Source organism: Brassica napus, chromosome C3 (genome assembly GCF_020379485.1).
Source record: "Brassica napus cultivar Da-Ae chromosome C3, Da-Ae, whole genome shotgun sequence".
In the NCBI taxonomy this organism is placed as follows: Eukaryota; Viridiplantae; Streptophyta; class Magnoliopsida; order Brassicales; family Brassicaceae; genus Brassica; species Brassica napus.
In genome coordinates this window covers 25,847,179-25,863,807 of record NC_063446.1, presented here as the reverse complement: position 1 = coordinate 25,863,807, position 16,629 = coordinate 25,847,179, and the positions used below count along the sequence as shown (strand labels likewise).

The window sequence follows — 16,629 nt, the reverse complement described above, 5'->3', positions numbered from 1 at the left end:
TTAATAATCCATCAAAAACCTTCACTACCCTCCAGCCTCAACACTCATCACCTATTCAAACTAACAAGGCATCCTCACAACCCTTACTCCCTAAACCAAAAAATTTGGAACCATTACCCACTCTCCCTCTTCCTAATACCACTCTGCCTTCAACACACCCTCACTCTCAACCTACCGTTACCCCTCCCTCACTGGTGGAGAAAATAAGAGCCTCTGAAGACAAATCACTCAAGCGCCTAGCACCCGTTTCTATCACTCCTGCGGGTCGACCAAGAGTGCGTATCCCAGATGAGATTTTCCAAATTGGTGTGGACCTGCACAAGGATTTCATCGTTTGTTACTACAATGGCAAAGCTCCATCATACAATCAAATTCAAAGCGTCTTTAACCATATGTGGGGCAAAGGAAAGAGACTTGAAATCCACAATAACCCTCTTACCCGTACTACTATTGTCAGGATTCCTTGTGACTATCTGAGGCAAAAGATCTTAGATAAGTGTGTTTGGTATGTAGGAGATACTATGCTTCACACTGCTCCTTGGTCAGAAGCACACTCAGCCTCCCCTCTTTCGTTGAAAGCTATTAAAATCTGGGCCCATCTCACTGGAGTCCCCTTAGACCTACGGCATCAAAAAGAATTGAGCTTAGTCGCTGGGCTTATTGGAGAACCAAAAGAAACTGACGAATTCACAAAAAACCTTGTGGGCCTCACTCTGTCCCATGTGAAAGTTGAAGTGGATTTAACAAAACCATTACCATCTATTGTGGAGTTTGAAAGAGATAGTGGTGAAGTTGTTGAGGTGTTAGTTCACTACCCTTGGGTCCCCCCGACTTGTAGTCATTGCAAAGAGTTAGGACATGTTATCAGAAACTGTCTCACCTACACACCCCCTCCCCCCCTGATACAGCGGCTGCTCAGTCAAAAGCTCAGGGAAAGAAACCTCTTAACTCAGAATCCCAACCCCCTCAAACCCTTCGCAAGCAACCTTTCAAAAAGAAACCTCTACCCAACACTCCCACCCAAAAATATGTTCCTGTCCTAGGAAACAAATTCTCTGCCCTCCTTTCCAACCATCCATCTGATTCTCTTGCCTCCCCTTCTGCTCCTGCTGCAATGCAAGTAGACTTACATGTTCCTTCTGTCTCTGAAATCGGTACTAGCCTTTGCTTGTCTCCTGAAACGGTTCCTCGACCTTCCCTCAAAAGATGTCGTTCCTCCCCTACCCTTTCCCCTCCCATTACCTCAAATCCAAACCCTTTTGTTCCCTTAGCCTCCTCTTCAGTCCTCACCTTAAAAACCGTGGTTACTAATCTTTCAACCCCACCCCCTGTAAACCCTCCTCCATCCAAACTCCTTACTGATCCTCTCTCTTTACCTCCGCCTCACCCTCTTCCACCCTTCCCCTCTGATCCTCAAACCTCCTCACCCAAACACTTAAACCTTAACCTTTCTTCTTTTTGCTCTAACCGGGAAACCATCTCTCATGGTGGTGACTCTCCTACCAATATCTGATGAGTGTCAAACTCTTTTTTTGGAATGTCCGGGGTTTAAATGATCCGGATAAGCATCGGCCTTTTTCTTCTTGGCTTCTTACCCACAAGCCTCTTTTTGGTGCACTTTTAGAAACTTATATTAAGGAACTATCTATGCCTCCCATTATGTCCAAAATCTGTAACACTTGGAATTATGTCTCCAACCATTCCTCTGATGAAGATGGAAGGATCGTTCTTATCTGGAAAGATCCGCTCAGACTGCAAGTTGTGAAGCAAAGTAGACAATCCATGACTTGTACGCTCACTCTCCCAAACAAAGAACCAGTTTATTTCACCTCAGTCTAAGCGGCTAATACAAGTGAGGAAAGGGTGGATCTCTGGGTTGAGTTGATGCAACTTCACGCTTCTCTAAACCTTGACAGCAAGCAATGGATCATTGGGGGTGATTTTAACCAAATCACTCACCCTGCTGATCACTCTTCCCCAACTGTAAACACTCCTGACAACCTTATGTACCAGTTGCAAGACTGCTTCATTCAATGTGGGGCTTTTGACCTGAGATACAATGGACCCCCGCATACCTGGACCAACTATCAGCCTTCTTACCCGATTGGAAAAAAACTTGACCGTCTCCTTGTAAACTCCCCCACAATCTCCTCCCATCCTCAGGCTTTTGCCTCCTTCCTACCTCAGTTGTTCTCTGATCACTCGCCTTGCCTGCTAGACCTCGCTTTTACCCTACCTAAAGCTGGAACTAAACCCTTCAAATTCCAAAACTACCTCACCAAACATCCCAACTTTCTGGAGGTGGTTTCACGCGCATGGGTTGAGGCCGGAAACATTTGTTCGACTCTGACACAGCTTTGTTGGAAACTGAAAATCATAAAGAGTGACTTAAAAAATTTAAATAGAGAGAACTATTCTAAAATTCAAGAGAGAGTTGCTGACACTTACAGTTTGCTTCAATGTGCGCAGGTACTAGCTCTTCAATCCCCAACACCGCTTCTGTTCCAACAAGAACGTGATCTACATCAAAAGTGGCTGTTCCTAAGACAAATTGAAGAGAGTTACTTCAGGCAGAAATCCCGGATAAACTGGTTAAGTGAAGGTGATTTCAATACTACCTTCTTTCACCGCATGTGTCAAGTTAGAGAAAGCTACAATGCTATCCGGTCGTTCCTGTCCAGCAATGGAATCCTGGTTACTGACCCGATGGAAATGAGTGAACTAGCGGTAGAGCACTTCAAAGCGATTCTAGGTCCGTCAAACTACTTGAGACCTGCTATCTGGTCCCCTCACTCCTGGTTTGCGGATCTCATTCAGTTCAGATGTTCCCTGCAACAATCCCAGCTAATGTTATCAGTACCAAGTGCTGATGCAATAAGAGCAATGTTCTTCAAGCTAAACCCAAATAAAGCTCCTGGGCCTGACGGATTAACCTCTGGTTTCTACAAAGCAAGTTGGGAAACTATAGGGCGAGAGGTGGTGGCTGCAACACAAAATTTTTTCCATTCTGGGTTCCTTCCTACCACAACTAATGCCACCATTCTTTCCCTCATACCAAAGTTTCCGGGTGCTACAAAAGTTTCAGATTACAGGCCAATTGCTTGTCTAAACACAGTTTATAAGGTGATTTCAAGGATGTTGGTTGCGAGATTAAAGCCTATCCTGCAAGACCTAATTCTACCTTGCCAAACGGCGTTTGTGAAAGATCGCTTGCTAGTGGAAAATACTGTTCTAGCTGGGGAGTTAGTTCATGGCTATCATAAGAACAAAGGAATTCCGAGAATTACCATCAAAGTAGACATCACCAAGGCTTTCGAAACTCTCTCCTGGGTTTCCTCTTCACTTGTCTTGAAACTCTACACCTGCCTCCTCATTTCATCACCTTGCTCAGGGCTTGTGTCTGCAAAACAAGTTTCATGGTTGGTTACAATGGAACGGTCAACGGTTATTTCAAAGGCAAAAGAGGCCTGAGACAGGGAGACCCTCTTTCTCCCTATCTTTTTGTAATCGCCATGAACTGCCTCTCTTTTATGCTAAACTCTGCAGCTGTTCAGGAAAAAATCAAATACCATGCTAACTGTAAGAAGATGAAGATGACGCACCTATCATTTGCTGATGATCTCCTCATTTTCATAGACGGCTCGATCGAATCTGTCCAACAGGTGCTGCATGTTCTTAAAGAGTTTGAGCAAAGGTCTGGGCTCACAATAAGTATGCAGAAATCGAGCTTCTTTGCCTCAGGGCTCCCTGACCAAGTCATTGACACAATCCAAGCTTCTACTGGTATGATCTGCGGAGAGCTCCCGATTCGCTACCTAGGGGTGCCTTTGAATTCCAGAAAGTTAAACCTTGTCAGCTGTGAACCTCTGATCCATCAAATAAAAAAGAGACTTTCCTCATGGTCAGTCAAATCCTTATCTTTCGCTGGAAGACTACTGCTAATAAAAACAGTGATAGCAGGAATTACTACCTTTTGGTGCTCGGCTTTCATTCTTCCCAAAGCTTGCGTGAACCGGATAAACTCTTTATGTAGTGTGTTTCTTTGGAAAGGGGATATCACAAGCCACAACACCGCAAGGGTAGCTTGGGAGACTGTCGTGTTAACTAAGCAGCAAGGTGGTCTTGGTGTAAAGGACCTCCAAACATGGAACAAAGCATGCTGTTTGAAACTTGTGTGGCTTCTGTTTTTCAGGTCTGGCTCGATCTGGGTTGCATGGTTTATAGAGGTAATCCTTAAAGGCTCAATACACAACTATTGGACAACCAAACCGAAGGCTTCCTTCTCCTGGCTCGCAAACAAGTTGCTCAAGCTCAAAGATGTAGTCTTCCCGCTCATCAAGCTTCGACTGGAGAATGGTATGTCGGCACGGTTCTGGTTTGATAATTGGTCGCCTTTTGGAAGCATTGCTACCTATCTCAACTTGACTGGCTCAAGACTTGGCATCCCACTATCTGCAACGGTAGCTTCTCTCTATAGGAACGGTAACTGGCGTCTCCCACCTGCAAGATCAGAGCAACAAACCCAACTTCAGATTCACTTGACGACTGTCAATTTAACTTCAGATAAAGACTACTTCGAATGGGAAATTGATAGTAGGGTCACCACCACCTTCTCAACTGGTGATGTCTATACCTATCTTAGAGGAACAGTGAATGAGGTTGACTGGGCTACTGTGGTTTGGAACTCTTATGGGATCCCTTGTCACAACTTCCACACATGGCTAATGATTTTAGATAGGTGCCCGACGAGAGACCGCTTGCTCCGTTGGGGAATCTCAGTCTCACATCTCTACTTGCTGTGTAACAATGCTTCTGAGAGCCGTGATCACATCTATTTCGACTGTAACTTCTCCTTCGACTTATGGGCAATAAGCGCGAGGAGATGTGGGCTCACTCCAAACCGTTCCTGGTCAGACACCATCACGCAACTGAAAAGCCTCCCAATGGACCGTTCATCGAGACCTCATAGACTTCTAGTCCTCCTAGCTTGGAAATCTACGATTTATTGGGTCTGGAATGAGAGAAACGCACGGTTGTACTCTAACACCTATCGCTCCATCGACTCTCTCTTCAAAACTATTGATCTTCAGATTAGAAACAAAACTCAGAGTTTCCGGGTGACTAACCCAAGACTGTCTTCCCAACTACTACAGTCCTGGATCCGACTTGCATGATTTAAATCAGGTCCCGATCTTCCCTCTGAAATCTCCGCCTCACCCCAACTCTTTCTGCGTCTTTTGGAAGAAGAAGACAAACTGTCGTTCGGTTTACTCCAACTTTGATTTTGGTAATACGGGCCATATATCAGTTCCAAACTATGAGTTTTTTAGTGGGTTTGTATTTTTAACTTAAGTCCAACGGGCTTGTAAACGTTTTTATTTTTCTTTGCAGTTAATTTGAAAGCCAATTTTCAAAAAAAAAAAAAAAATTAAAAGTGCGAAGGTCAGAAACTAACAGTGACGAAGCTTCTTCTCTGCTAATCTTAAATAAGTGTGAACAGAGTACGTGCTGACGAGCATTCTTTTTTTTTTTTTTTTTTTTTTATAAACAGGAGGTTCAATGGCGATCCGTAATCCGCACGTGGTTTCCGTTTGCCCGAAGACCCGTAATCCGCACGTGGTTTCCGATTGCCAACCATCTAATCCCCCTGGCCCGGAACCAGCCGGCACTAATACTCATTACCCAAGGACCCTGCACCAACGCCGCGTTAACTTTAAACTTGGGGAGGGCGTAAAGCATTCCGTGGTCACAGGGGATATTCGAACTTGGGTCCGTATTGGTGGAAGTAACTACCTCAAGACCACTAGCCCACCACCCCGTGGTTAACTGACGAGCATTCGTTTAATGAAATGAGAACAGATTGGTACTTAAATTAACATGCATCAAGGTATTTTTAATTATATCGTAGCCTTTGTTTATATATAATACACGACTTCTGACCGCAAAAGAATAATTGGTGGTGGTGTTCTCTCTCAAAAAAAAATTTTTGATGGTAGTGCATGTATAGTTTCACTATTTGTGTAAAGTCTTAAAATATGAAAAAGTCTTACATCTTAATCTGCATTACCAACATCAAAGTCTTTTTTGTTATAAGATAAGCATTGAAATGATCATCCATTTCTTTAGCAAACTCAAGCACTATGATCATCCACTCTTTTACCAACTCAAGCACTATGATCATCTACTCATCAAGCACTATGATCACCCACTCATTTACCAAATTAAGCATCATCTTTGTTATTTTATGTATTATTGTTCACTATAAATACCATCACTCATCTCACTCTTTTGTACACCAAAAACAAGAACAAGAGTTTATAATCAAAGAATCATTACATCTTCTTCTTCCTCCTTATAATAAACTCTCTCCTTTATATTAGTGTTATTTGCTTCATACGGGTATTAAATTCTACTCTTATTTAAATTTCTCGATACTATAAATTATAAGTTATTTCATAACACGTTATCAGCACGATCGTTCTGCAATTCGGTAAAATTTATTGTATCATATATACTCTGCTATAATGGTCGGTATACTGCCTGTACTATTATTTATATTATGTTATAATGGCCGGAATACCGCCTATATTATTTATTAATATTTTAATTAATTTATTGGTCGGCCGAACCGCCTTATATTCTATTTATTGTTAACTGGACGGCCGAGCCGCCTTTATTTTCTGTTTGTTGTTAACTGGACGGCCGAGCCGCCTTTATTTTCTGTTTATTGCTAATTGGTCGGCCGAGCCGCCGTATAATTTATTTATTATTCTGCATTGACCGTCTGAGCCGTCGCATAATTTATTATCATAACAAAAAATATTTATTCACCATAATTTTTATCTTTATCAAAATTTTATGAAATTTAATAGATTTGATTGATCATTTAATACGATATTTTCAGACTGATTTTTAGTGCACTCGATTTAACCCCAACGGTCACAAAGAAAAATTTTCAAAATTTTTCTCTTTTTTCAAACGGCTATGAACAGTATTTTCATCTATAAATACAACTCATTCTTCACTTCATTCACTCATCCAAAACATTTCATCTCCTCTCAAAATTTCAAATCGCCATATTTCGGTTTTTCAATCGCAATGAAGGTGAGTCGCTTAGCTTTAATTTTATGTGCGATTTATATTTTTCGGCTATGTATTTTATTTTTGTTGGAGGAACCACTGATGAATATTTTGGCATTAACATCGCCTTATGTTTGTTTACATTATATTTACTTGTTATTGCTTGTATGATTAATGTAAACGGTTTTTAAATTATGAAGTTCATAATAAATGGTTCATTTTAAAATTGCGAAATTCTAAAATATATATATATATATATATATATAGTCATTTTAGACGATGATATATATATATATCAACGCTTGTCTATATGTGAGAATAATAGTTATTTGATGAATTAAATTTTGCTTATTATACTTTAATATGCTTCATGGTTTAATGGTATTAAGGAAACATACTTTATGATTCATGGTCTAACATCATAAAATAAATTATTTGTAATCAGTTAGTTTTGTAGTCGATTAGTCTTTGGTCTAATATCATAAAAGAATTTGGATTATATGTTGATATTTACTAATGTAATGGCCATGTTTATATGAGCAAAATTTAAAGTTTTCAGGATTGTGTATTCTCTCGGAAAGATATGTACAAGTTATCAGCCAATTCAGAAACATGAACAGCTGAAACTTTCATCGCCGATATACTTCTGTTTATAAGATAAGTATTTTTATGCTTTATATACAAGTTTAACAAACTTGATTAGATAAATCAATTTGCATGAAGTTGGCAGTGATATAAATTTGTTCATTAAATTGATTGATAGGTTAAACTTTGTTAAAAAGCATGAGAGTAATAATATAGTCTATATAATAATTACTATGAAAGTTTTATTTATTTTCTGATATAATAAGACACCTTTGTTAATACATATTTATATATATTTGAAATATTTTGATTTTATTACCATTTATATTGGGGATTTTAAGTTTAAAGCTTGACTCTAAAAGATCCATAAGTTTTGGAGAATAATATATATATAAAAAAAAGGTATTATCACCTGAAGTGATTACCTAAAGCTCCTTTTATATTTTGCATTTAAAGATTACAAGACCTGAAGTCTGTAAATAAAGCCAACTATGTTGGATGTTAAGTTTAAAAGTAAAATTTTTTCAATAAATTTTTTATGATGCATATATATTGAAAAATATCTATTGATAAATCACGTCTAGTTGATTATGATTCATTCTCCTGAAGAGAATATGACATTTATACCCTTTTAGACGTGAACATTGGTCAAGAAAATGAACATAAAAGTGGTTTTAGACGTAAGCATAAATGAGGTCAAGGTCCAAAGAGTTTCTTTATAGAACTCATACTCTCACTTAAAGTTGAGAAAATAAACATGGTAATAAAGAAAAGAAATTATGAATTCATCTGAAGATGAAAGAAAATTTATTGTGTGTACAATACAAGGTAGTAAAAACTTATAGAAAGCTTAAAAAGAGGATCTATATGATGCTCCAGAAGTGTACATAGTATTACTGCACATAAAAATTCAATTTAAAGTTCTTAAGAATGCAATTTAAAGTTCTTAAGGTATTGTATTTTTATAAGTATCAAAAGTTAAAAGGATCTACGAAAAATACATAACCCATGTAGGATATGGTGTTGATTAAAAAAATGAGATACATTCGAGATTGATAAACCTGTAGTATTATCATCTCGAGGGGAAGAGTTAAAGAATCTCACTTTTTATGATAAGTCAAACATCCAGAAGATTATGTTTACACTAAAACTAAGATTGATGAATTTTTCTCAAAGTAAATCCATGAGATTTTGAGACACTTATGTTGAGACAATAAGCAAACGAAATGATATATACATTTCAATCAGAAATAATTCTCAAAGCAGTATAAGTATTTTAGAGAAAATATCTACAGCCTCTTATATATTGTACTACACAAAGATTAGTATAATGAAGATAAATGTATAGTAAACTAGAAGTTTACATTTGGCATGAATCAGTTAGACCATTTTGGTTCATTAATAATGCGAATATATACTTAAAGGTTATATGCATAGTCATATAAGAACCGAAGATTCTTCCGAATGATTTGACATATGTTGCTTACCCATAAGATAAAAGGGTAATATCGTTTTCACCAACCAAAATAAGATATTGGCATAAATAACGAAGATGTTAGTGGACTGATCACCCACTATGCATTTTTATAATATTGGTGAATTCACATCTTAAAGTCTTTAACGACTATAGCACATTCACTGAGATAAGTGCTAAACATTTTGAGCAACACTGGTTCGCATCAAGCCAATAAATATTCACTAGTTCTCCCCATCATTGGTATAGGATCAGAAACCAATCATTTTCATCTAAGAATGTTGGATGTTGCTCCGCCACAGAGCTTCAAATGAAGATGTGTTTTCAAATGAGGTTGGAAATATATGTTGGATATAAATCTCTATTGACACTTAAGAATCCAGAGCCATCCCCTAAAAATATAAGTAAGGCTATACATGAATTCTAAAAGTGAGTAAGTACTTCCAACATAAGGGGGAGAAAATAAACAGCTGGAAAAGAAAATAAGTTGAAATGAATTATCATTGATCCTCGGGCTAAACACAATGTGAAATAGAAGTCCAAAAGATAATTCATTTCAAAACTTACTAAAGCAGTTGCCAGACACGACCCATATAAATATAGTGATCAAGTCACATATACCAGCTGTAAATGCTCCAATAAGAATAAATGTTCTACAAGAACAATATCAAACTGCTAGTCACGCCTGCAACGTGGTAGACAGATTGGTTCCAAAGATAAATCCTCGTAAATGAAAAAGGAGCATATATTGATAATGGTCAAAACGAGGCAATATAGTTTTGTATGATCTCCAGAAGAGAAATTAAACATGACTGAAGAAAATTCAGGTACCTGAGACAAATGAAGAGATCTCAATAAGTTATGTCATGTATGAAACAAAATGGAACCGATAAGAAAATTGACGTCGATGATATTATACATGCAAAGTAGCAGTTGATATAATAAATGAGAAAGAGGATCATGAAAGAAAGTCTATTGAAAAGTGTACACAAAGAAATGATTGGCCAAATCAGAAAGATGCAATAGACAAAGAAATAAACTTCTTGTGAAATAGAGAAGTATTTGGACCAGTAGTCCATACACTAAAAGGTGTGAAACAAGTGAGATGTAAATGAACCGTTGCACACAAAGAAGGATCAATATGAAATTGATTGTGAAGAGACATAATTTCGTATGGTAGATGCAACTAGTTTCAAGTTCCTTATAGTCTAGTAATAAAGGAAGAACTTGAATAAAACAATCCACTTGAAAAATATTAATCCCTGAAAGTATAATCCATGAAGGATTGATGATATCAAAATCATGTTCCCAGGAACTCTGCATATTCGATCGAATTGAAACAAACTATTTTATGGGATATATGAAATATTATAAGGTTAACAAATGTATCCATTTGTATTTATCAAGAGATTATAAATCAATAGAATCATGATTTGAATATAATCAAAACTCCTGAAGAGTTATAGAAAAATTATATTTTGGAAGAAAACTCTTGACAATACTATATTGTTTTTATGTATTCTAAACTGGAGATCTAAAACTGAGATGTTATCATAAAGATCCTTAAAGTATTTTATTTAAGACGCTCGTATATGTTTTGTCCTGAAATACCATACGTAAGAGTGTTATTTAAGAAAATTATTAATCTTTTTCATTACTGAAAGATGTAATTTCATATGAAAAGAAAAAAAATCATAATAGTAACTTCTATAGTTACAAATGAATAATTCGTATGTACGAGACGAATTTCTATACGATTATATGTAAGAAATTTGGTTTGAAATCCAAATAGACCAATAAACTATTGTCTAAGTCAAAAGAGAATTATGGACAAGAAGTCTAAAGGCCCTAGATATCATAATAGAAATGAATAGAGTTTATTCTCTTAAGCTTAATTCTCTGAAGAGAGTTGATTGGAATGCATATCCTGAAGATATTGTTTCCAGGGAAAGAAATATGATAGTAAGTGTGGTTGTACTCTTTTTCCTTATCATGTTTTTTTTTATCCCATTGGGTTTTTCCATGACAAGGTTTTAACGAGGCAACAAAGAACATACAAAAGATAGACACCCAAAAAAATGTTACAATTTGAGAGATGAAAATCTATCATTGTTCTAAAGGTTCTATGACTACTCATTCGAGGGGGAGCTTACGTAGTTGTACTCTTTTTACTTTTACTACGGGTTTTCCCATTGGGTTTTCCATGACTAGGTTTTTAACGAGGCACCACGTAATACAAGATGGATGATCAAGGGGGAGTGTTATAAGATAAGCATTGAAATGATCATCCACTTCTTTACCAAACTCAAGCACTATGATCATCCACTCTTTTACCAACTCAAGCACTATGATCATCTACTCATCAAGCACTATGATCACCCACTCATTTACCAAATTAAGCACCATCTTTGTTATTTTATGTATTGTTGTTCACTATAAATACCATCACTCATCTCACTCTTTTGTACACCAAAAACAAGAACAAGAGTTTATAATCAAAGAATCATTACATCTTCTTCTTCCTCCTTATAATAAACTTTCTCCTTTATATTAGTGTTATTTGCTTCATACGGGTATTAAATTCTACTCTTATTTAAATTTCTCGATACTATAAATTATAAGTTATTTCATAACATTTTTTAATTATAGTAAAGACGGTATTTATAAAATTTCAAATTTCTGACCAAAAAGGAAAGTAATGGTGATTAGTGCATGATTACATGCATGTAAAGTCTTAAAATATAAGCCTTTTTCAAAAAAAAAAAGTCTTAAAATATGAGAAAAATTAAAGTCTTACAAATATATTTCCTTGTGGAAAACGCCAGATATATTTATTCGTATGGTGAATGATTAACTATTATATGTCGGTCAAATTGATGGTTCGTCACGTTTTTGTAATGAATTAATAATACGTTCAAATTTTTTTTTTTTTTTTGATAACTCTGGTATCTGGACAGCCACATTTCCAACTATCCCCCGAAAGAGATCCAGCGCCCCAATGGAAGAGATGTTAAATCCGTTGTGTCCAAGGTTCGAACCCAGGTGGCGGACAGTACAGCTGTACCTCCTTTACCACCAAGCTACGAGCGCTTGGTTAATACGTTCAAATTTCCTCATAGTATAAAAGAAAAACTAAAGTGTCTGATTCTCTCTCTATGGGTTTACCATCATCTTTTGCAGGGACACTGTAAAAAGAAGAAGAAAAAAAAACAGTTCTCTCCCCCTTAAAATCTCCAAACGTAACCTTGTCAGAAGATTTGCTATAAACTCCGACCTGGTTTACACATTATTTATCAAAAAATGTTTTAGTAATTATCATATTTCTTAATTATTACTTTATCATTTTCTGAATACATTTTATCTATAATTATTAAATTACATTTGAAAAGAATAACAATAAGAAGTTTGATTAAATTTATGCATTATTAAAAAAATTCCTTTAAAAAACTATACTTTAATGATTTCATATAAAACGTAGTATGCTTTATACCAAATGTAGATACAACATTCTTGTCATTTACTACAACAAACTGACCTTAAAGCAAACGAAGAACAACATATTGATAAGTTTTATCATTACTAGGTAAGGAAACCGCACGATATCGCGCGGAAACTCTTTATAAAAATAAATATACCACTTTATATTTTATGGTTCTATATTAAAACTTCTTTATTTTACTTTTTAAAATGTTTTTGTATCAAAATTTAGATTACATGTGTTTATATTCATTTGTACAAATAATACTAAAATGTATATTTTATAGTTTAAATTATAACTAAAATACAAATACGTCAATAACAATTAAGATATACCCCTTATATTATTTTAAGTAAGTTACTCTAAAATTTTGAATGCAAGGTAGTATTTTTAAAAATTAATTAGTATATCATGCCCCCAATTTTTTATAAAAAAAAACTAAAGGGTTGACGACCAAACATTGCAATAGTTACGACCAAAAATAATGACTTAGACCATCTCCAATGGTACACAATTTTTTTTCTTCTATATTGCACTCTAATATAGAGTAACTCTATTATAGGGTTGGATTTCCTCCAATGGTTCACTTTATAATAAAGTTACTCTATAATAGAGTGGAATGTAGATTAATGTTATTTTTTTACTCTATATTTGGAGTGAAAAACAACATTACTCTATATTTCACTCTATTGGACCATCTCCAATAGAACACTGATTTTTCCTCTATATTTAACACTAAAATAGAGTAACTCTATTATAGAGTTGAATTTGGTCCAATGGTTTACTCTATAATAGAGTGAAATATAAAGTACCTTATTTTTTACTCTATATTTTTTACTCCAAATATAGAGTAAAAAACAACATTCCCCTATATTTTACTCTATTATAAAGTAACTATATTATAGAGTGAACCATTGGAGCAAACCCAACTCTATAATAGAGTTACTCTATTTTTGTGCAAAATATAGAGGAAAATATAGTGTTCTATTGGAGATGCCCTTATAGAGTAACTCTATTATAGAGTAAATCATTTGAGAAAATCCAACTCTATATAATACTCCACTTTAGTGTGAAATATACAGGAAGTTTTTTTTGTGCCATTGGAAATGCCCTTATCACCAAAATACATAATTACCAACAATTACAATGGTTCATAAACAAAGAGTGCAATGGTCCATGACCAGAGGATGCAATTACCAATAGTTAAAAAAAATATCTAGACAAATATATAGTTCACTTAAACAATTTTTAAAAATCACTTACATCTTCAACAATTCTTCTTCATTTAAATGTAATAAGGGAATACATTAATAAATACCACATATATCAAACTCATACATCAATTAAAATGTTCATAATAAATATATATGTGTTCATGGTTTACTTTTGGTTGATATTTATCTATTAATAAATAAAATTGTCATTTATTCCAAATGTTTTATCTGAAACCCGAATAAAAGAAACCAAATCAGACAAAAAACACACCAATTGACAATCTAAACTATAAAATATAATTGAAAGGCACATTAAATTTTATAAATATACACTATATAAAATAATGATATCACCCAACAAATCGAATTACTCAAATATAAAGATCTTTTTAATCTTATTACAATGTAAAAAATAGATGTGAAAATGAACGAAAAAATCTCGTTAAAAACCTAAGCAATTTTAGAATGAATAGACACATCTTTAGACTTCTTATAACCTCTAAAATATTATGAAATTTGTATAATAAGAAGACATATCCTTGAACAAAAGATAACTCCTTAAAAATCTATGCAGTTTTAAAAATGAAAAGACATGTCACTAAAAATGTAAATCATTAGACATGTTGACAAGCACAGAAAAACCATGGAACTTTAAAGAACAAAAGACACAATTTTAAACATTTTTGGATTACTATTATTGAGATATATTTAATATTTTTTTTTTTTTGTTTTCAGAGGTAAGAATCCATACTTACCCATACCTCGCTCTCTTTTTACTTAAATTACCGCCTAATACAACTAAGTACATATGATAAATAGTTTTTACATCAGTTGTTTTGTGCTTAAATGAGAGTTTAGGTTTTCAATAACCAGAATTTTTTATTCCCTAACTTATAGTTCTCAGAGATTCTTTGATATTTTTGTGGTGCACAGTATACCCTGAGTAGAAGAAAAATAGTATGAGATATAAAAGATACAATTAATAATAAATTTTATTTTTATATATATAATATTATTAAAATAATATGTTATCCAACAAATTGTACCACCAGATTATTTTAGAATATTTTTAAGATTATTTCCAAGAATCTATCATTATTTAAGTATAATTAGTAGCACATATATAAATTCATGCATGAACGGAAATATGCATATATAAATAATTTTTATTGATTTAATTTTTAATACTCCCTAAAATTAATATAAATACTATTATATGTAAAATAATACAGAATTAAGAATTATAATGAAATGTTTTTACATAATATTATAATTCTTAAATTATAATCTAAAAACCATATATATATATATATATTAAATTATGAAAACTTAAACAATTAAGTTAATCAAGAAACCAAATTATCTTTAAAAAATTGACTATTTAAAAAAATTATATAAACATAGATATAAAAATGAATGAAAGAGACATTTTTTTAAAAATCTATGCAATTTTAAGATAAAATACACATCTATAGACATTTTAACAACCCTCTAATATATATAAAATTTATAGAATGAAATGATATATTTTAGATGTTATAAAAATCTCTTAAAAACAAATACAATTTTTAGGACCAAAATATCTATTATAATGAAAAGAAAAATTTACGTGGTATGTATCCAAAGAGTATCGGTTCATTTTGATCAGGTTTCATTTTAAGTAGGTTCTACTTCTATGCACAAAAAAAAAGGTTCTACTTCATTTAAATTTGATTATATTCTTTTTTTTTATCTCTAAATATTTTAAAAATCATCAGGTATCATTTGGTTCTTTTTCGGTTACCCGAAACTCATCGAACTTTTATAAATATTATTTAAAGAAATCATAGTAAATGCTGGAATATGTATAAGTTCTGGAAATATAATAAAAACTGAAATATTTATAGAAAATGCACTGTTATCGCTTATAATTTATTTGGTTACTTACCACTTTGTACATGTATAAGTTTTTTGAAAAATGTGTAAACGTACCTTTGTATGGGTTAATGATGAATATGTCTGGAATCTGACTTAGAAATGAATGTATAAACCTTGAACCATGCATTTGTATGGGTTAATGACTAGAATCTAATTTATAAATGAATGTAAGAATCATGAGAAAAAAATCAACAGTCACTAAATGTTTTCATTTGTATTCTCTCTTTTCCAAGCGTCATATATATCATACTAGTATCGACCCGCCCTACGGGCGGGATATGATTTACGTATGATGTATATGTTTATATTATTGTATATTTTCTTTGCATGTGTTTTATGTTAGGATTTGAAAAAAAAATTACAATAATGTTTATGGTTGTTAAGACGTTTGGGCATGGAAAAAATATGGTTTAGCTCTTATTGATAGTGTGTTAGATTTGCTTTGGAACTAAGAGCATCAACATCGTAGTTTCTAGCGTGGAGATGCTTAAAAAAGTAATGATGGTGGCTCCACCAAACATATAAAATCGGTCACAAAAGTAGCCAAAGAAGGATCGATGTTTTGTTGTTTCTGGTACTGTTTGCAGGTTCCACTGACACGTGGCGACCCGCGATTGGTTACTTTTTAACTTTTTTTTTAATCAAAGAAAAAAAAATTAAGAAACCCAAAAAACAATTTAGGGATAATCATGGCCTAATATGTGTTAGTGTTGTTTGCTTTACTAAATGATCTGTGCGAGGAAATGATTACCGGAGGTCAACCGCATGAAAAATTAGATGTGGTGTGAGTAAGGTTGTATGCTTTCGAATTAATAACCATGGGCGGATCTACATGAAGCAGGAAATTTTTTAAAAATATTGAATATCTTACCAGAATAAAA

The 16,629-nt window shown here is 34.0% G+C and overlaps 1 protein-coding gene across 1 annotated transcript; it reads left to right on the top strand.

Annotated features, from left to right (window-relative positions):
• The first annotated feature begins 3,512 nt into the window (after positions 1-3,512).
• Positions 3,513-5,174, top strand: LOC106349821. Its single transcript, XM_013789789.1, has 2 exons — positions 3,513-3,783; positions 4,051-5,174. The coding sequence occupies exons 1-2, from the start codon at positions 3,513-3,515 to the stop codon at positions 5,172-5,174; spliced, it is 1,395 nt and encodes a 464-aa protein (XP_013645243.1).
• The last annotated feature ends 11,455 nt before the right edge of the window (positions 5,175-16,629 follow it).

What these genes read in the sequence shown, in the direction of transcription:
- LOC106349821 (XM_013789789.1), top strand. Translation starts at nt 3,513, where the DNA reads ATGAACTGCCTCTCTTTTATGCTAAACTCTGCAGCTGTTCAGGAAAAA. An exon ending in CACAATCCAAGCTTCTACTG is followed by an intron (nt 3,784 to 4,050) that starts GTATGATCTGCG and finishes TTCTTTGGAAAG; the next exon opens with GGGATATCACAAGCCACAAC.